At 43.9% G+C, this 22357-nt stretch overlaps 1 protein-coding gene across 1 annotated transcript in view; it reads left to right on the top strand.

Annotated features, from left to right (window-relative positions):
- The window catches only part of LOC149441613 (uncharacterized), a 235497-nt gene that overhangs the window by 192850 nt on the left and 20290 nt on the right, over positions 1-22357 (top strand). The window contains 2 exon segments of the mRNA XM_089657113.1: positions 6629-6652; positions 8594-9006. Coding sequence (XP_089513239.1) covers positions 6629-6652; positions 8594-9006 — 437 coding nt within the window.

Here is a 22357-nt window from a genome sequence, read left to right as displayed (position 1 = left end):
TTACTGTTACCCTCTTTTCTTCCTTTCTGCTGTCTCTTTTATTTTCCCATGTTCTGGTGCTAGTGTAGTTCCATGTTGTATGTGTTGTGCACTATGTGTGGTGTGTATGATGAATGCTCTGTGTGATCCATATGTCTCCTATTATTGCTTCCCCTGTACAAGGTGGACTTAATGCTGGGAATGTTCTATGTGACGTCTCCAGTCATTATTGCACACATTTCCTGCTTCCCTGCGGGATGTCTGTTGTTTATTCATCCGCCTGTTTGTTGGGGATATTTCATACCTTATTTTATAACATGACACTTGTCTATTACATTTTCTGTAACTTGAAAAATTTCAATAAAGATATTGGAAAATAAATAGTTGGTTGCATAAGAGCTAGATTTATTTTTTCTCAGTTTTTTTTTTAGTTATTTTTGATCTTTCGTGAAATCCACAGGAACGGTTATTTTAATGTTTCTCGGGGCTGCAGTTCCTCTGAGCTCCACAAGGTGGTGATCTCACTTCTATCCAGAAAGGAAGTTATTGTAGAACACAGACAGGAAGTGATGTCAGGTACACACAGGAAGTGATGTCAGGCACAGACAGGAAGTCATCTGGAATAAAGACAGAAAGTTCCATGTGGCACAAAGAAGAGGAGACATTAGTGGAAGTGGCAGCAGAGGAGGTAATAAGATGTTATGTTCTATTTACACCCAGTAACCCCCCCATCATGTCTGTCCTCTTCCTCCGTAGCCATGTCCGTCCTCTTCCTCCATAGTCACGTCCACCTTCTTCCTCCATAGTCACGTCCGTCCTCTTCCTCCATAGTCACGTCCACCTTCTTCCTCCATAGTCACGTCCGTCGTCTTCCTCCATAGTCACGTCCGTCGTCTTCCTCCATAGTCACGTCCGTCGTCTTCCTCCATAGTCACGTCGGTCCTCTTCCTCCATAGTCACGTCGGTCCTCTTCCTCCACAGTCACGTCGGTCCTCTTCCTCCACAGTCACGTCGGTCCTCTTCCTCCACATTCACGTCGGTCCTCTTCCTCCACATTCACGTCGGTCCTCTTCCTCCACGGTCACGTCCGTCCTCTTCCTCCACGGTCACGTCCGTCCTCTTCCTCCACGGTCACGTCCGTCCTCTTCCTCCATAGTCACTGTGACGTCTTTTATCTCCAGCAGATGATGATACACACATATATAGTGTGGGAACCCAGATTAACCCCTTCAGGGGCAGAACATTCCCCCACTTCCGGGGCCGGAACATTCTCCTCATTGTGGAGATAAATTCTTGTAATATGGTCCTCTAAACAAACAGCACTGACAATAAATAGACAAGACAAGGACCATCCTGACCATACATGGCCTACAAAGGGCAATGATGACACTACACAGGCAGCCAATGGGCAATCATTACACTATGCAGCCAACACAATGATGGAGGGCCGGGGTCAGGAGTATGGAGCATAGAGCCCCTTACATTGCTGCTCAGGAGGAAGAAAACATTGCCCAGCCGGCCATGAAGAATATGTTCCATCATTGGTATCAGAGGGAGGGAAATACTGAGGGGTCTGAGGGAAGTAGAGGAGCTGAGGGGTCTCTCGGGTTACTGAGGATGGGAGACTTTGGGGCCCCTGAGGGGATAGTGAAGTTAAAGGGTTTTGAGGGGGTAGAGTAGCTGAAGGAATCTGGGTCTTTGATAGGGTTGGCGGGGAGCAGGGCTCTGAGGAAGGAAAAGTTTGTCAGGCTCAGGGGGGACTCTGAGGTAGGGAGGGGGGCTCTTGGTCTCCGGTTGTCCTCTTACCTGCACTTACTTTCCAGAGCTCCTTACAGAACTCCTACCAGGAAAGGAAGGCAACCTTCACCTTCTTACCATCTCACTGGTCAAATAATGTATTCCAAGATACCAAATGGAATGCAGAAGGACAATCCTTCACCCTTGGTGGGCACTTGTTCTTAGAGGAGGATTCTCGGTGCATTATTGACTAAAAGGTAGTCAGGGGATCAGTGCTATACATCTTCAGGAGACACTCCAATACCTCCCATGACACAGGCTCTGGTAGTGCCCGGTGCTGGAATTCACAGCCCCAGGAACCCACCACCACTCTGTACAATGTCCTGGATACTACAGTATACTTGGTAACCAAACCCCTCCCCCTCCTGTCCTCCTTCTACCCACACTGCGCTGTCATTGGAGGGAAGAGAATAGGCTCCTTCCTCACAGCTCTCTACTCCACCAGCACCATCCTCCTGCTATCCCATCCAATCCCTTCTCTTACTGCAGAGAGTGACAGTGACATCACTCCTGTCAGTCAGCAGGCTGCCGGAGATTGGAGCCTTGCAGCCGGAGTTCTGCCAATTGTCCTGATTAGCCAGCAACTATGGCCAAAAGTCATCAAGTTCCCCTTCTTGGACATCATGATGAGCCGACATTGACCTCACAGCACTGCCTCAGAGCAAACTAGTCATAGGAAGGATCATATTTATCATTCCTTGTCTGCAGATCTAATACTTATCAAAACCAGTTCAGAGACCAAACAAACCCAACAGAGAAAAGGGGATTTCTGATCTGACAGGACAAGAGGGTCCCGGGACCTCCAAAATGTATAAAACACTAAACAGTCCAAACAAAATGTCTTCCCATGGGGGGAGTAGTTCTTCAATGTCCAGCAACCCTCCTATTCCCCCCTCACATCCACATCCTATTATTGTGTGACCAATACCATCCAAATCATTCTTACTTTCATTTCCCAAAGTTATCCGTCTACAAGGAGACCTGTATAGATCACATGATGGCACCAATGAGGATGGAGGAGGACCGGAGTCACATGACTGAGAAGATACTAAACCTCACCCTGGAGATCATCTACCTGCTGACCGGAGAGGTGAGGAGGATTCTGGGAGGTCACATGACATCACTCTAATCTCTATTAATAAAACACATACCTGACAGCTGAGGAGGATTCTGGGAGGTCACATGACATCACTCTTATCTCTATTAATAAAACACAGACCTGACCGGTGAGGAGGATTCTGGGAGGTCACATGACATCACTCTTATCTCTATTAATAAAACACTGACCTGACCGGAGAGGTGAGGAGGATTCTGGGAGGTCACATGACATCACTCTCATCTCTATTAATAAAACACAGACCTGATCGGAGAGGTGAGGAGAATTCTGGGAGGTCACATGACAGCACTCTTATGTCTATTAATAATACACAGACCTGATCGGAGAGGTGAGGAGGATTCTGGGAGGTCACATGACAGCACTCTTATCTCTATTAATAATACACAGTGTGACGATTGCGATATGAAATCCCTGCCCCTCTCACCAGACTCGTGACCGAAGGACTAGCCAATCTAAAACTGCGATGTCACATGCGTAACAATGCCACACCCAGCTGCACCCCGCACAATGTTTTTGCAGCTCACTGGACTACAAATCGATGTACCAGCAGCCTGAGCGCAATTGTTACTGGGTCAGGTTAATTACGCAATTAACCCTTCACACTGCCACCACCTCCTTTTTCTACAGAGAGGAAACTCGGCAATATCAGCAATAACACTAGGATGGTTGAAATAATCGTCTGTATACCACTGTCACCGCAGGCAGGTTATACAGAGGGTTAAACACACACAGTAGCGCTCTTCAGCGGCAGGAATTCATAAGTTGCATTAAAGAGCTTTAGAAACAGTTCAGCACTTTCAGAAAGTAAGTTTTATTACTAAAAGGTCAAAAGGGTGCAATAAAAATATTTACAGAAAAAAGATGTAACCAATATATATAAATATACACAGAGCAATAACACAGCAAAGAGACAACAGAAAGAAGTTTAGGTAGATAAGTACTAACCAAAAAGCCTTGGGTTAAGCAGCTTCAAGTCTCATGAGCTAAAAAGGATTTCTTATCTCTACTGCTAGTTTCGATGTTAAAAGCAGGAGACTCTTCTCTTCTCTCATCCACACTCCAAGCATAACAACCTTTTTCTAGCAAATCCCAGCAGGGTGTCTCTTTGGAGCAGTAACCAATGGTCTCTTTTTGGGGAGGGGTGTTGGGTGGAGACGTAAGTTACAACCAGAATCTCTCCTAGCTAATATTTTGGCTCATAACTTTTCCTAGGTACATTTGCCGGCCTGGTCACTAGTATATTAATACTCAGCCACATCTGCGGAATGGTTAGAGATGAAACATGAAATATGCACTTGAATGGTTCAAGAGATATACTTTTCTGCTTTTCTCTGTATGTCAGCTAAGGGGTGTCACATACCAGGAGAATGGCCTCAATCTGAGCCTTCCGCATATAGGCTCCATGTTTAGGTAGTTATGTCCTACGTGAAGATATCAACTTATATAAAAAGTGAGTTTTTAAAAGTAAGTCTGTGTTTACGACCCCTTGGAAGGTCTTTTGAAGTTCAGTGAGGGACTCGGTTTATACTTTTACTATGTTCCAGATTGCACAGTTAATAGACAGCTATGCACCCAGCTCATGAGGTTTTATAGCTCGGAGCTTCTTGCTGTGCTTTGGCCGCCTGTGACCCTTCTCATCACTCAGGCCACATGTCACCCCACAGCGAGGGAGGGGGATGAGAGATCTACAAGATGGAGGGGGTAGCCTGCTTTGGGAGTTAGAAATTGTATAACATAGAAAATTCTTAACAAAACGGAGGGCCGTGTCCGTCTCTGTGTGCACGATTCCTACAAACAGACCTGACCGGAGGGGTGAGGAGGATTCTGGGAGGTCACATGACATCACACAGACCTGACCGGAGAGGTGAGGAGGATTCTGGGATTCTAACATGATATTCCTATTGGTTCCTCAATACAGAGATTTCCTCTTCTGAAGTCAGGTGATCATATGACCATCACAGTGCCTCCATGTGACTCCCTAAACCCTGAGAGACACAACATGCAGAAGATTCTAGAAGTCACCAAGAAGATGATGGAGCTGCTGACAGGAGAGGTGAGCGGTGCCGGGAATTCTGGGACATTCTCCAGTAACAGACAAGGGATGTGTCTGGATGGTGACTGTATCATTGTGTGTGTCAGGTTCCTATAAGGTGTCAGGGTGTCACTGTCTATTTCTCCATGGAGGAGTGGGAGTATTTAGAAGGACACAAGGATCTCTACAAGGACGTCATGATGGACAATCAGCCGCCCCTCACATCACCGGGTAAGAGGAGACTTTATTGTAAAGGAGAGAGCAGTACGGAGGATCCACCTAGATCCCCCATCATCTGATAAACACATAGAAACAATGGATTCAGTCAGTGTGTGTGTTTCCTACAGATGGATCCAGTCATGGTAACCCACCACAGAGATGTCCCCGTCCTCTGTATTCCCGGGATTCCACACAGGAAGGTCACACCATCCCTCACCATCATCAGGTAGATGATGACAATTATTGGTAGTTGTGATTTATACACAGCATGTTTGTTACAATGAATGTTTTATTATATCTTTCAGAGTGGAATCCTCGGGGATGATAATATTGATGTTAAAGAAGAGTATAAAGAGGATGAGGAGTATGGAGTGATGGAGGAGTTTTCAGAAGGACACAAGGATATGATGGAGCCACCTAATACCAGGAACCCACCAGAGAGATGTCCCCGTCCTCTGTATTCCCGGGATTCCACACAGGAAGGTCACACCATCCCTCACTATTACAAGGTTGGTGGGATGGAGCATCTGATGGACTTGCAGAGACAATGTGTAGATTTTTTATGTGACCTTAGATTTTACAGATGATATTTTCTCCCATTTCCTTGATTTAGAGTGGAGATCCAATCGATATAGAATTTGAGGTGAAAGCAGAAGAAGAAGAGGCGTATGTGAGGGATGATCAGCAGTCTATGGAGGAGGATGGAATAACGGGGACATTTATAGAGGAGGACACTCCTACAGAGATCAGCACAGGTGGGTCATGAACACTAAATCCATTCCTCCACCCATACTGCTCACTGATTGGTCCAGAGTAGGGCGGGGACTGGGTGATATCAGCCTGTAATCCCCTGGTCACTTTCCTGAGCTGTGTTCCCCGTCCTGTATTCCTGGATTTCTCTCAGATAATCTTCCTTCTCTGTGCTGCAGACACAATTTATGTATCTAGACTGGATTTATGGAGGTTCTGGGGTTCAGCTGGCAGAAAAATGTTCATTTTTACTCTAAGCATTGCATAATGTAGGCACCCAGGACATGTGACTGGGGTCTCCTGCCTTGTGCCTGACTCTCCCAGGGTTCCTTGCTCTGTGGTCTGCTGGCTGTGCCGGGTGGAGGGATATGTCTGTAGTGTCTCAGACCCAAGTCACTGAGTGCAGTCTCAGGAGATGGGAGGCAGCGGTGTGGGATCTCTGCAACTTGTCTACAGTAAACATTTAAAGTGGTTGTAAACCCTCCATATACCCAGTGCAATGACTGGCCTCAGGTGATGCACAGAGATAAAACAAATCCTCCTACATACGTTGTACCTGTTTATCTATAGCACTCATTTCTCTATATTTGTTCAAAGTCCAGAATTTATACAGGTTGTCTGAGCAGTCAGAAAAAAGGGGGCAGAGACCTGAAGTCACTCTCTTCACAGCTCAGTGAAGTGAGCTCTGAGAGATGATTGATGGGAAGGGACACACTTCCTTCACACAGGAACAGAGCTGAGGCTGTCAATCACAGGCTGTGTGCTGGAACTCCCTCCCTTGTCATCTTTTTTTCTCCTGGTGTCAGGAAGACTTGTCAGAAGGGACTCAACTGCTGATCGCAGAGGAAGGAGACAGCAGACAGAAATGACACTTAGTGCTCTGGACTGAGACAAGTACACACTGTAGAGGGATATGTTTGTTCATATTCCATGTCTGAGGGTTACAACCCCTGTAAGTGATCTCTGATTACTAAACACCAATTTGATGTGATCCTTACACTATTTATTAGTGTGGCCCCTTGTCCTGAATAGAGGTACTATGTGGGTTTAGTTTGTGGCTGGGCTGTACTTGGCTCAGGCTGATTGTATAGTTCTTCACTTGGTTTCTCCCTAAGTTTAGGTTGTCTTGTGATGTCTCACTGTGGCCAGTAGATGTCACTGCTATCACTGGACATAGGATGAGATTTCACCAACCAAACTAAAGGGATATTAGACCACAAATGTCCCATATTGCAGCTTACCAATCATTGGGTGTGGCGGCTGCATTCCTTTTCTTTGGCTTTTTTCCCTGTTTTCACCTGGTGATCTGGCCAGTAACACACCTTCTGTATTAGAGCGCCCCAACTCTGGAGATTGCAGCATGGTCAGTCTGGGGGGAGGGGAGTGTTAGATGTACTAGCAGATATAAAAACAGTAACTAATTGAAGCCAAACTCCAGCTCACACTTCATAATCAGTTTCATCAAACAGTTTTTTCCTTTTGGGATAAAAGTTTGTCATGAATAAATAAAAGCTGATCATTGTAAGCCCCCTGTCAGTGGTAAATGGTCTTTATAAAACAGCAGATTTACTGGCTAGATCACCAGATAAATATAGAAGAAAACTAATACTGTATAGTCCTAACTTTTGTATTCCGTATGATAAGTTGTACATTACATTGGCCTTACTTCTTTTCCACCCATTTCCTCCCAGCTGGACATTTTATATCGGATGATGTGATTGGAGCACAGACTTTTACATGGTGATAATAATGTGATAACATCCTCCAACTTTGGACCCTTAAACAGAAAGTGATAATGAGGGAGGAGTCAATACCCCAATGATGGTGGTCTTCAGGATCAGTCCAGTCTTCATCTTGGTTGTTCTCCCCCCATCCTCACTCTCTGACCTCTGGTGGGGCTCAGCCCCGCTGTTCTTCATGACTAAATCATGGACTAAATAAGGAAGTGCAGTACTTCTTGTGTTGGGAAGATGGTGATGAGTGATAGAGGGGGTGGGGACCCTCATCCTATAATCCCCTCATCACTGGCCCTCCTATAAAAGACAGTTCTGGTTGTTTCCTCACTCTCTGACTAAGGTCCATGAATAAAGAAATGACCTGGTAGGAGATCAGAGGAGCCATTTCCTAGTTCCCTTGAGGGTGGAATTGTAAGCTCCTCAGAGACCAAGCTGCCTGATGTGGGCGGAGTCCTGGTTTGGGGGAACCAATCAGCTCCTGTCTAGTAATCCTCTTTGTCTTTGTATTTTAGTCCATGGCCGGGAGATGAGGAAAACCTCCGAGGATTGTCTCACTTTGTCTCCAGACTGGAAAGTAGAAGATGAGGACATCACACAGTATAGTCCAGGAGAAAACCCGGCTCCCTCCAATGTCCATCCGGCACCACCCAGTGTAGATGGACCATCGGATTCCTCGTATCCTGAGGAACCTCAGACTGTGCGGGACCGGACCGGCCTTCCAACAGGGAAGAGCTTCTCCTGTACTGAGTGCGGGAAGGGTTTCCATTCTAAATACAAAGTTAATGTCCATGAAAGATCTCACACGGGGGAGAAGCCGTACTCTTGTTCTGAGTGCGGGAAATGTTTTGTAGAAAAATCAAAAGTTGTCAGACATCTAAGATCTCACACTGGGGAGAAGCCATATTTTTGTCCGGAGTGCGGAAAAAGTTTTTCACAGACGTTCAGTCTGCAGAAACATCAGAGATCTCACACGGGGGAGAAGCCATATTCCTGTGCTGCATGCGGGAAATGTTTTTCACAGAAGTCTAGTCTGCACAAACATCAGAGATCTCACACAGGGGAAAAGCCATACTCCTGTCCTGAGTGCGGGAAATGTTTTTCAGAGAAATACCGTCTTTCCAGTCATCAGAGATCTCACACAGGGGAGAAGCCGTATTCCTGTGCTGTGTGCAGGAAATGTTTTTCAGAGAAGTCCAATCTGCACAAACATCAGAGATCTCACACAGGGGAGAAGCCTTTTGCCTGTCCTGAGTGCGGGAAATGCTTTTCAAATAAGTCCACTCTTTACACACATCGAAGATCTCACACGGGGGAGAAGCCGTATTCCTGTTCTGAGTGCGGGAAATGTTTTTTAGTGAAGTCCCATCTTTCCACACATCTGAGATCTCACACGAGGAATAAGACACTTTCCTGTCCTGAGTGAGGGAATTGTTCCTCACTGAAGTCCTGTCTTCCTGTACATCAGGGGTCTCTCACAGCCCTGGAGGTGTATTAGTGCCTTGAGTGCGGGAAATGTCTTCTAGATGAATGTTGCTGGACATCCCAGCTCTCGTGGGGAAGAAGCACACCCTGATATACACCTCAGATATACTCCATGGCTGATCTTCATCATGGAAGAAACCGTTTATAGGTAGATCAGAGGTCCCCAAAGAAATGGATGAAGTGTGGGACCGGGTCCACCATTAATGGCAGGAGTAGAATAAAAATGGAGTCAATGTTCTAGCAGAAGCTCTCACAAACACTTGGAAGTCTGATGGAGGTGTGGAAGTGTGAAGTCCTGCCACTGTGACGATGACACAGGGTCCTCCTGGCTGCTTTTTGAGAATCTCCAACATGTATTTAGTGAGCAGAGAAAACTGTGTTCTAGATTGTCAATGGATTTAGTAGGTCCAGGTCGGGACCTGGAGCTTGAAGGTTCCAGAGATTCTTAGTGGGGACAAGACCTTCAGTCAATATAACAATCTTCTAGATGATAATGATTATTAAAGATTAAATCTAGTAATAACTAATAATTTTAGAGTATTTCAGAGGTTATTTTCTCTCATCACGTGGCCATAGCAATGGAAGAAGATATTCCCTGATAAATTATACTCTAATTATTAATATTTAATAATTTATGAAATATGAAAAATTTGTAATATGACACCAACAATATCTAACAGTAATACGGAATCCCTCTATATATATATATAACCACCCAATACAGTTGTGATCACTCTAAGGTAATTCTTATTACTCTACACAACAGAGAAAATATGCAATGCAAAATTAAATGGACAGTCTCACCACACCCGGAATTCAGACTATGAAACTTCCCCAATGGATTCAGCTGGCAATGGTATGCCTTCAGGGATGACCACAGGGGGAAGTGAGATGTAGTTCAATAGTGTAGGAAAATGTAGGAAGTACAGAGATTTAGAAATTTAGTAAAGTTTTTAGAAGTTTGAAAAGAGTTAATCAGTAGCTCTTCAGATGGATTTCAGCCTCGTCAGATTTCCTTCAGCTTGTCTCTCTTTGCTGTTTTTCAGTGAGGTTCTTCAGTGAGGTTTTTTTTCAATGAGGTTTTTTTTTTTTTAAATCAGGTGCATGGGTTTTTATACCATCTAAACTATTGTTCTAAGAGACCCTCCCACCAGGCTTTTTGATTGGCTGGTTGAGAAATGTATGTATTTAAGCTATCTCTCACCTGTCCACTAAGTGGCAGTCAGAGCTCATAGAACAATTTGAGTATTGATGATGACTCACACCTCGGGTGGAACTCAAGGTGATTTCAGGTATTAAATATACGTCTTATCCAGATATATAGTTGATCATAGCTATAATGTTCTGAATAGGAACCATGGAATATCTGTGTATATTCAGTTATTCATCTCCCTGAGATACAAGCTTGTGTGAAAGCATTTGTTTCCTGATAAGACATACAACTGATGATAACTCACAATATATATTACTTTTCCTCATCTCAATACTCAAGTTAGTGATATACAATCCCCATTCTGCAGAATATTTTGTGGTGTGTGAAACATATTCTTTATAACATCCATTGATAATATGCTTTTTGGTAATATCTCTGTGGATAGATATATCCAGTTCTTAGCCTTATATGTCCTGAATTTAACCTTTTTGTTTTAGAACCAACATTCCCATGAGGAGGAAAGACCCTCTGTTTACCTGTCTATTGTGTTGGAGTCAGAGTAAACAACCATTTATACCTTCAACCTTAGTGGATAATAGTATATTGTGACAGTTCGAGAGGTTTGTTGGTTCATCACACTCTCCAAGGTTTTGGGTAAACTTTCAACCAGTTGAGTTCCCGTCTCATTATTGTTCACTTGTTATGACTTAATGTTTGAAGGTCGAAGTCCTATTTGACTGTCTGTTTAACTTTTGTAGACGTCTTCCACTCAACCCCAATATATAAACAGTATTTGTTGACATATCCACACTTTAGCTATTCTCATAGTCTCCAATTTAAACCTTACCATTGTCCAGTCTTAAACTACCTGTTGATAGTCAAACAGTCTATTGTCTTGGAAAAAGCTCACTTCACCCATTATTTGCATGTCTGAGTTGGAGGGTCCTTTGAATTTTCAACCAAAAAGAGTTAACCCTTAACGGGCGGCTAGGTTGGGTTGTTGTTGAAATAAAGTCATGTTTTTGATACATAATTTCAAAAGTCACTACAAAATCCCCCTTTTTTGGGGTACAGGCACGTATAGATGGGTGTCTGTATTGCAAACCATGAGTGGGACTTTTGACTAGGGTGACCGTTCATCTTCTCATATGGGGTGAATGAAATAAAGAATTTTTTTTTTTTTTTTTTAGAAAAAATGGCAGCGGTGATGCTGGTTTGGTCCTCAACTTGACTCGGCGTTCTCAGACGGACACTTCTGATGACGATCCTGGTTTTGCGATGAGGCCGGCCTGGCCTGGCACATCCACCTTGGAGCCCATGGGGTCCTCCGCACGACAGGTCTCTTAGACGGTCTCCTAGGCGGGTCTTATCCTCTAGACTGGCCCTTGGTGGCCTGGGACATCAGGTTATCGTCTCCGGATCGATCTCTGGCATCTGGTCTTTCCCACAGGACATTATAGCTTCCTTCTAGGGTCTGGTCATTGACACCTCCGATCACCGGTCTGGTCATCGTCTGGGCCTTCATTTCTAAATTATTAAAATGAACAGTTTAAGTATTGGATATATACAAACTTATATTACTGGATCCTGTAAGGCAAAAGATGAATAATATGTTCAAAGGAAATTTAATAATGATCTCAATATCTCCAGATAGGAACTGGTGGGTTAGTCTTCCAACAACTGCAATTGAGACTTTGGATGGCAAGCACGTAATTGGTTGATGTGCACCCATCTATCACTGATTTCACCATGCCGGGTAACCTGCAATTTATATGCGACCGGAGAGATTTTATCAATGATAGAGAACGGACCTTTCCAAGATGGAAGGAATTTCCATTCCTTGATCTGGTCTCTTGCAAAGTTGTATAGATAGACCTTGTCACCAATCTCATATTCCTTCTTGGAGGTTTTGAGATCATAGTATGTCTTAGCACTAGTTGCAGCTCTTTCCAAATTTCGCTGGGCAAAGGCAAAAGCATATTGCAGATGTTTACGTAAATCCTCTATGTACTGGTGTGTGGTGGTGGCATTGATCAAATTTTGATCTGTAGTGCGATACAATAAGTGCTGGGGCAGTACCATCCGTCTACCTGTCATCAGTTCAAAAGATGACATTTTTGTAACTGTATTCGGAGTAGCCCTCAACGCCATCAGGACCAGCGGGAGTTTGACATCCCAATCTTTGCCTGTTTCCTTAACAAATTTCTTAAGGACGTTAACGATGGTCTGATTGTATCGTTCTACACCACCACTAGAGGCTGGCCGATAGGCGATATGCAATTTCCTTTTAACCCCCAAAATTTTCCACAATTTGGCCATCACTTCGCTAGTGAAGTGCGATCCTCTATCAGACTCTATCCTCTGTGGGAGACCAAAACATGAAAAGACATGATTTATTAGCAATGCAGCACATGTCTCGGAGCTATTATTTGGTGCTGGTATACATTCGACATACTTGGTGAATAAACATGTAACTGTTAACATATACCGATTTCCTCGTGAAGATTTTGTTACGGGCCCAATAAAATCCATTTGAAGGTCTGACCAAGGCATACATATCCCCCTTTTCTGGAGAGGTGCTCTGTGAGTTGGCTTGGTAGGTTGAAATTGGGGACATATTAGGCAACCTTGGCAGTACTCCTTCACATCACGTAACATATGAGGCCAGTAGGCATAATCCCGCAAGATCTCATACGTGATCTCTCCACGATGCCCGGAAGTAGGAGCATCATGGGCATGCTGTAGCATCAAACCTCTAAATTTAAGTGGGACGACCCATTGTTGTACGCCACCCTTTGAGGTTCGTATCAACAAACCCTGGTATAAAGAGAATTGGGATTTGGATTTCATTAAGATACGTAAATCCTCCTTCCCACTACATACTTCCTTATTTATGGGATTTTGGTTGGGATCTTCTATATGACTATAAAACAAGCCAATTATTGGGTCTTCTTTCTGGGCAGTAATTAAATCATCACTAAGAGAATCGTGACTCTACTGTAATGCATTTGGATCACCAGCTGTTCTGGCCTGTTGCCTGGTGATGGCTTCAACCTGTACGGTACCTAAAAATTGATCAATGTCTAACAATTCACCGGTGATTGCCCCTTCCTTGGCTAAAGAATCGGCCAGATCGTTCCCTTCTTTTTCGGCACCTAGAACCTTGGAGTGGCCTTTGGTCTTCTTGAAGTGCAGGGTGATATCATTGGACCTTACCAGTTCATCGATGTGACAAAAGAGCTTACCATGTTTCACGGGTTTGTGATTACTCTTGTTCATGTTGTTTCGCTTCCACCTAGGGAAATACTCCACAAAACTATTCCTGACATAATTGGAATCGGTTATGATGGCACACTCTTTAATGTTGAACTCTATAGCCATCTCAACTGCTCTAAGAATTGCAGTAAGTTCAGCAACCTGACTGCTTTTTGGTCCAAGTTTGTATCCCACAGAAATTGGGGTGACACCTTGGGTCCAAACGATTCCAATACCTGCCACTAGTTGGAGCTGTTCCCCATCCTTGTGATGAAAAGCACAACCATCCACATATACACACGGCAGCTGTTTACAGTATTCTTCATCGTAAACCTTGTAGGGAGAGAACAGTTGTTCTTCCAGAAAGTCAGTGTCCGGGGCCTCCATAGCAGGCGTAGTTGCGGAACAATCATGGAGCTCGGCTAGGCCCTAGGCTACTGGACTTTCCTTGTTCTGTTTGTACCGAATTTCAAGAGGCCACCCTTGCAAAGACAAAGTCCAAGCAGTGATGCGGCTATTAGACACATTTCCTCCCCTGATACGTTCACTCTTTAAATACTGTAAAGGCTGGTGTGCCGTTTCAACAATGATTCTCTCTCCCTGAATGTAACTGCGGAAATTCTGTAATGCCCACACGGTGGACAATAGAGCTTTTTCACAGTCACTGAACTTTACTTCAACCGGGGACAAAGTTTTACTGGCATAGGCAATCACCTTACTGACATCATCACGTTTCTGGTAAAGAACGGAACTCATACTTACCTGCGTAAATCCTGTCTCTAGATAGAAGCTCTTACCCCCTTCAGGATATCCGAGACATGGGGCCTGTGTGAGATGTTCCTTCAACTCCTTCATGGCGTCTTCCTGCTTCTTACCCCACGACCATTCGACATCTTTCTTCAGTAGGTGAAGCAACGGCTTGCTTATCTCGGCGTAATTATCAATAAATTTACGCGAGTAGTTTACCATACCTAGGAATGATCTCAATTCTTTAAGGTTAGTAGGGACTTTACAGTTTAGAACCGCCTCTACCTTCTTCTTTTGTGGGTTCAAACCTTCAGCAGTAACTTCATGGCCTAGGAAGTTTACCTTCGTGCGACACCAACTGCTGCTTTTAATTGGCCCAGGACATGCCGAAGTTCTGTAATATGCTTGGCCATATCAGTACTTTTGATCAGGATATCGTCCACATATGCCAACGTCCCCCTTTCGAAGGCGTCTGGCATGGCCTTGTGCATGAACACAGCAAATTCATGTCTGGAATTCTGCACCCAACAATATTGTCGATTCCCAAAACTGAAAGCCAGTTTGTATTGGTCTTCCTCACTCACCTTAATGGTCCAATACCCCTGTGCACAATCCAAGGCTGTAAAAACTTGGGATCCTTGGAGCTGAGCGAGACATTGGTCTATGTATGGGACAGGCCATCCTGACATGTACACACGCTTGTTTAGCTGACGGAGGTCAGCGCACAAACGCCATTGTCCATTGGGTTTTAAAATACCCAGGATCGGGTGGTTATAGGAGCTGTGGATGGGCCTAATTATACCCCTTTCATGTAACTTCCTGATAATCTCAGCTAGAGATTCATAGGAAGCTAATGGCAACCTATACTGTCTTACGAATACTGGTGGGGCATCTGGATCTGTTTGGATCCTAGCGATGTGTAGGTCAGTAGTCCCACAATCGTAAGAATCCTTGGCAAAGATCTCTTGGAATTCAAGGAGAAGCTCTTGGAGCAATTGTCGGTCGAGATCACTGGAACACGCATCGGCGAGGGCCACCATCTCTTCCACTAACTCCTTGAATCCAGGAAAGCTTTCCGGCTGACCTATCTCATATGCCTCTTCAAGTTTTGTGGTGAGGTCATTGGGCATGTGATGTGTGTGTGTGTGTTCTCCTGCCATCCAGGTTCTTTGGGGTACTCTTGTTCTTTGATTGGGTGATCAAAGACAATGGATGTCTCTTCAATTCTACAGGTACCATCTTTAGAATCGAACGGATAAATGGACTCTACGGTGAAAATACCCTCTGGTAATGAATGGAATGTTTGTTCAATTAATTGTTCCTCCGACAAATATTCATCGGGGATGAGTCCAATCACCTGGTTAGTGACCCCAAAGGTGTAATATTCAGTCTCTACCGCTAGACCAATAAGGGTCTCCTTGGGTAAGATGATGTCCTGATTGGACAGATTATGTATGTAAATGTACATCGGGGATTGATGTGTGTTGACTAGGGGCGTGTGTGTAATGTTCAGTCCCTCCCCCTGCATTTTATGGGAGAGGCATACTAATGCATCTGACCCCTTCAGTCTATGTCCCTTTTTAACTTGGATGGGGAGTATGAAATTATTTATGCCCTTAGGAATTGTAATCTTTTGGGCTACCTGGACTTCAACAGCATAAGGCATCTGTTGCTGGGATTTTAAAGCTAAGTCCAGATTTTGGTATTTCTCGGGGTCCCCCTTTAGTCGACTCCATAAACAGTCATTAATTAGGTCGACTTGCACTGCAAAGCGATGTAATACATCATTGCCAAAATAAATTTTAGTTTGGGGATTATCCAAGACTAGGAACACATGGGTGGCTGTTTTGTTTCCTACAGTGACATTTAAGAGACACTTGGCTATTGAATTGTAATCATCAGAGTCATCAAGGGAGTCTGAAATCCAATGACGCTGAGGTGTGGAGAAACGGATCATTTCCATTTCGGTCAGGTGTTTTATCAGCCCATGGCTTACAAAGCTGTGTTCCTGTCTCAAATCTAGTTTGGCATATTTTGACCTATTAAGACCATTTATCCGGATGGGGATAAACAAGTCGCTGTTAACCCTTTCAATACCTGTCAAGAATTGGGTGTGATCTCCCCATTTTCTTGGTTTATCTTCCTGATGAAAAGATATCGTAAGGATATAATCTTGGAGGGAAATATCTTTTATTTTATCTTGGGGAATTTTAAAAATGTGATCCTCATCTCTTCTGATAGGGTTATGGTCATCAGGTTGGATAACTGTGACTAGAGATGAGCGAATCGAACTTGGCAAAGTGGAATTCGTTTCGAATATTAGGAAAAATTTGATTTGCATCGAATCCGAATTTTAGCAAACTTCGGATGCACGAATCGAATTTTCCCCGATCAGCCGGCAAAAGTGTCACTGCAGAGAGCTCCGCTATTTCTGACAGTTCTGACAGTTCATTTACAGCGGTTGAAACATTGTATCTATTTGTTTCCATTTAGGATACAGATGTTTTTATTCGGAAATAAATAGATACAATGTTTCAACCGCTGTAAATGTGAAGGAACTGTCAGAGAACTGTCAGAAATAGCGGAGCTCTCTGCAGATACACTTTTTGCTGTACTGGAATTCTTCTTCTTTTCATTCTTCTTCTTTTCATTCTTCTTCTTCTTTTCATTCTTCTTCCTCTTCTTTTCATTCTTCTTCTTCTTTTCATTCTTCTTCTTTTTTTTCATTCTTCTTCTTTTCATTCTTCTTCTTCTTTTCATTCTTCTTCTTTTCATTCTTCTTTTCATTCTTCTTCTTCTTCTTTTCATTCTTCTTCCTCTTCTTTTCATTCTTCTTCCTCTTCTTTTCATTCTTCTTCTTCTTCTTTTCATTCTTCTTTTCATTCTTCTTCTTCTTCTTTTCATTCTTCTTCTTCTTTTCATTCTTCTTTTCATTCTTCTTCTCCTTCTTTTCATTCTTCTTTTCATTCTTCTTCTCCTTCTTTTCATTCTTCTTTTCATTCTTCTTCTTCTTCTTCTTCTTCTTTTCATTCTTCTTTTCATTCTTCTTCTCATTCTTCTTTTCATTCTTCTTCTTCTTCTTTTCATTCTTCTTCTTCTTCTTTTCATTCTTCTTCTTCTTCTTTTCATTCTTCTTTTCATTCTTCTTCTTCTTTTCATTCTTCTTCTTCTTTTCATTCTTCTTCTTCTTTTCATTCTTTTCATTCTTCTTCTTCTTTTCATTCTTTTCATTCTTCTTTTCATTCTTCTTCTTCTTCTTTTCATTCTTCTTTTCATTCTTCTTCTCATTCTTCTTCTTCTTCTTTTCATTCTTCTCATTCTTCTTTTCATTCTTCTTCTCATTCTTCTTTTCATTCTTCTTCCTCTTCTTTTCATTCTTCTTCTTTTCATTCTTCTTTTCATTCTTCTTCTTCTTCTTTTCATTCTTCTTCTTCTTTTCATTCTTCTTTTCATTCTTCTTCTTCTTCATCTTCTTCGTCGTGCCCCGTGACTGCCCAAATGAGTGAAGTGTGCGGTGATTCTAAGATCGACGGCACTCATCTGCATGTCATACTGACAGACAGTATTATTTCTCTTCCCCAGCAGACTCCAAGGGCATTTAAATTAAAGGTACAGTGTTCTGCACTAATATAAAGGCTCTCTGAAGCCTAGAAACCCTTTTAATAAGTTAAATTCGCGGCGAATAAATTCGCATCGAATCTAATTTCTCCCGCAAATTCGGCGAATCAGCCGAATCAAATTTTTGAATAATTCGCTCATCTCTAACTGTGACATCAGGAAGTTGCCTATTCCTGAAATGGATTTCTAATGATCCAGGCCTTTCTTCCACCAGGTGGCAGTGTTGTCGGGAATGGGGAGTTTGAAGTTTCCCATATTTAATCGGGGTATTTACCTGTGACCACAGTACTTGGTTCACACAGTCAACTATTGTGTTCAGCCTTTTTAAAAAGTCCATCCCAATTATCATGTGGTGCTGGGAGATGCTGGCAATGATGATGGGGTGTCTCAGTTCCTTGTTACCCAGTTTAAGCTTTAGCCAGGCGGTGCCTGTGACTTGTAAAGGGTCTCCACCTACACCAATGAATGAGCTGTCAAAGCTTTTAAGTCTTGGCTTAGTGGGCATGACATTCGCCACTTTATTAAAATGTTCCTGTGACATAATGGTAGCCTGGGATCCAGTGTCTATTAGGCCGACAATAGAAAGATCACTGGCATCCTGCACCTGCACCGTGGCATAATATCTCCCATCAGATTCAGTCAGCTCACACATGAAATTGGTGTGGTTGAAGATCTGTGGGCCCTTCAATGACATATGACTGGCTCTTATCTCACCGCATGTGGTGGACGCATCACCCTTATCCTTCCTGGCGGGACTCTTGGAATGTTTCAAGACGGAAGCACAACTAGAAGTTGGCGTTCCGTCTGGCTTGTCAATCCCGACGACTTCCGATGCCGCGACTATATTAGGGAAAATAGATGGACACTGAAAAACAGGAGAGGAATTAATAACCAACAACTGGTCCCCCTTTGCCCGAGAACTAGATTCTCCATTAGTGGGCATGTCAGGGACGGGACACACATCTCCTGTCATTTTACTCAGTGTTCTCCCCTGTTGGTTTAAGGGTTGGTTGTTTATGAATTCTGTGACCCTTGGTTGGTCACAGAAGCTGCTCCTAAAAAAGGATTGGAAGAATGGTTAGTGACAAGCCTGTTCATTTGTTCAGCCATTTTGCTGATCTGCACCTCTATTTGCTCGATGCGCTTAGAGGAGGCATTCTGGTGATTCTCCCTTTTCCTGTACTTGCAGTTGTACTGCGGACGGGATTGGCTAGGAGACCCGGAGTCAGAATTGCTGCTCCGGTCCCGACGCCATGGCCTTGCTCCCTGAGGTTTCTGGTTCTCCCTGTAATTGAGGGGAATCTGGGGTACTGTATCCACCCTTTGAGCTTGAGGGTGTTCCTGGTGTTGAGGGAATCTTTGGAAGTCAGAGTTCCTATTAAAATTGGGGTTCCTATTGAAATTAGGGTTCCTATTAAAATTGTTGTTTCTATAAAAATTTCTCTGTTGGTTCTGGCGAGTATAGTAGAACCTCCGAGGATACCATTGACCCCTTTGGTTCTCATCACTATAGTGGGCATTTTCATACCTTTTATTCTTTTCACTTCCACTACCGTAGTTCCCTGGCTTTTGTCTATCCTTCCTCACCCACTGGGTTTGAGGGGCAAAGCTAGGGGCCTCCTTTACTTGCTGGGTTTGAGGTGCAAATCTAGGGGAACCATTGGGTTAACTCCAACGGACTACTTCCGCATACGATTTCTTCTCCGCCTGCAAATTTAGATTTGGAGGGGAAACGGTAGTGGCTGCAACTATCTTGGGACTATTCTTGGGCTCTCTTTTTATCCCGCTCTCACTGGACTGTTGGATTGAGAACAAATAGTCACTTTCTTTCACCAACCAATCAAGAGAGCGTCCTCTTCTGTAATCCTGGGCAAGTCCCAATTTTATGTAAGCAGGTAGCGCTTCATAAAATAGAGTCTTGAATTCTGGCTGGTCAGGATTGGGATCCTTCTCAGCCAGGAAATAAGCATTTCTGAGGCCAGAAATTCTGCAGGGCTTTGGTTAGGACCACACTTTAAATTGTAGGCCGCAGCCTTGGCAGAGGTAACAGTTCTAAAGGGCCCAAATTCCATGTGACACCTATGTTTTACCTCTCTGCAGGACTGATTAGAGCAGGCCTTCAAGGTATCAAAGAATTGCCGGTATTTTTCTTCAAACACCCATGGCAATAATCCAATTTTGGTGCGGTCATCCTTAATGCCTAGAATTTCTAAGGTTTGTTCATATGTTTCCATATGTTCAGTAATCGCTAGGGACCCATTCTTGGTGAAAATAGGAATGGTATCTTTCAAAAACTTAATGACCTTCGGGGTGTCATATCTTTTGAATGATCCCAGGACTTCCCTTCCTGCCTATATGAATCCTCGTATTCTTCCTCTGCACACTCTGGGGTATATCTTGGGAGCCTAGGGGGTGACCTATAGTCTGTCTCTGCCTCACTATCAGGTACTTCACTGTGATATGGGTATTCCCGTTCATCAGCCTCCTGCTTAACTGGGTTGGTCCGGTTCTGGACTCCAGCATTTATTTAGGCAGTTAACCTGACAATCTGCTCCTCTAGTGCTTTTTTGCTCAGATCTTACAAAAGCAAGTTCTGATTGATCATTTTTATCTCCTGGATGAACTTTAATTTCCACAGGGGATATTCTTCCTGATCTAAAGAATTCTACTTCTTGTTTTACGTCTTGATATTTCTTTTTAAACTGTTTCAGCTCCTCATATAAGCCTTGAGCATATTGAATGTCTTTGACTAAGCTAGCTTGATGTTCCTTAGATTTGTTGAGACAAACACATGTATGGTCAAGCTTCTCCCTCAAGGACTCAATTTCTTGATCTCTGTCTTTCAAAAGGTGGTGGGCTTCTAACAAGTCCTCCCTTAAAGCTGGCGTTTGCTGGGCAGCTTCACTGCTCATAAACCATAACATGGGCCAGGCTTCTAGGGGAAGTCTGTCACGGCTTTTATTATTTTCTGCTTTAGAAAATGCTAATGAAAACCTGACAACCCGACCCTTCTGGTTAAACAGGTCCTCATATGTGCCTTGAGCCTGCTTTTTCTCTTCTTCCACTAAATGATGGGGCACTATTCATCCCACTGATACCAATGATGGGACACTATAACTTCCACTGATACCAATGATGGGGCACTATTCCTCCCACTGATACCAATGATGGGGCACTATTCCTCCCACTGATACCAATGATGGGGCACTATTCCTCCCACTGACACCAATGATGGGACACTATTCCTCCCACTGATACCAATGATGGGACACTATTCATCCCACTGATACCAATGATGGGACACTATAACTTCCACTGATACCAATGATGGGGCACTATTCCTCCCACTGACACCAATGATGGGACACTATTCATCCCACTGATACCAATGATGGGACACTATAACTTCCACTGATACCAATGATGGGGCACTATTCCTCCCACTGATACCAATGATGGGGCACTATTCCCCCCACTGATACCAATGATGGGGCACTATTCCTCCCACTGATACCAATGATGGGGCACTATTCCTCTCACTGTTACCAATGATGGGGCACTATTCATCCCACTGATACCAATGATGGGGCACTATTCCTCCCACTGATACCAATGATGGGGCACTATTCCTCCCACTGATACCAATGATGGGGCACTATTCATCCCACTGACACCAATGATGGGACACTATTCCTCCCACTGACACCAATGATGGGGCACTATTCATCCCACTGACACCAATGATGGAGCACTATTCATCCCACTGACACCAATGATGGGACACTATTCCTCCCACAGATACCAATGATGGGGCACTATTCATCCCACTGATACCAATGATGGGACACTATTCCTCCCACTGACACCAATGATGGGGCACTATTCCTCTCACTGATACCAATGATGGGGCACTATTCCTCCCACTGATACCAATGATGGGGCACTATTCCTCTCACAGATACCAATGATGGGGCACTATTCCTCTCACTGATACCAATGATGGGGCACTATTCCTCCCACTGACACCAATGATGGGGCACTATTCCTCCCACTGATACCAATGATGGGGAACTATTCCTCCCACTGACACCAATGATGGGGCACTATTCCTCCCACTGACACCAATGATGGGGCACTATTCCTCCCCCACTGACACCAATGATGGGGCACTATTCCTCCCACTGACACCAATGATGGGGCACTATTCCTCCCACTGACACCAATGATGGGGCACTATTCCTCCCACTGACACCAATGATGGGGCACTATTCCTCCCCCACTGACACCAATGATGGGGCACTATTCCTCCCACTGACACTAATGATGGGGCACTATTCCTCCCACTGACACCAATGACACTTGCTGACTCCTGTTCTAGTATGGTGTTGCTGCAGCCAGCATATGTGGTTGCAGCAGCACCTCTGCACTGCACACTTACCCTCACTCGATTTTCGCGGGTCCGCTCGGCTCCG

Source organism: Staurois parvus, unplaced genomic scaffold (genome assembly GCF_062004578.1).
Source record: "Staurois parvus isolate SC_StPar_1 unplaced genomic scaffold, SC_StPar_1.0 ptg000965l, whole genome shotgun sequence".
NCBI lineage: Eukaryota > Metazoa > Chordata > Amphibia > Anura > Ranidae > Staurois > Staurois parvus.
This window is presented reverse-complemented; position numbering and strand designations above follow the sequence as displayed.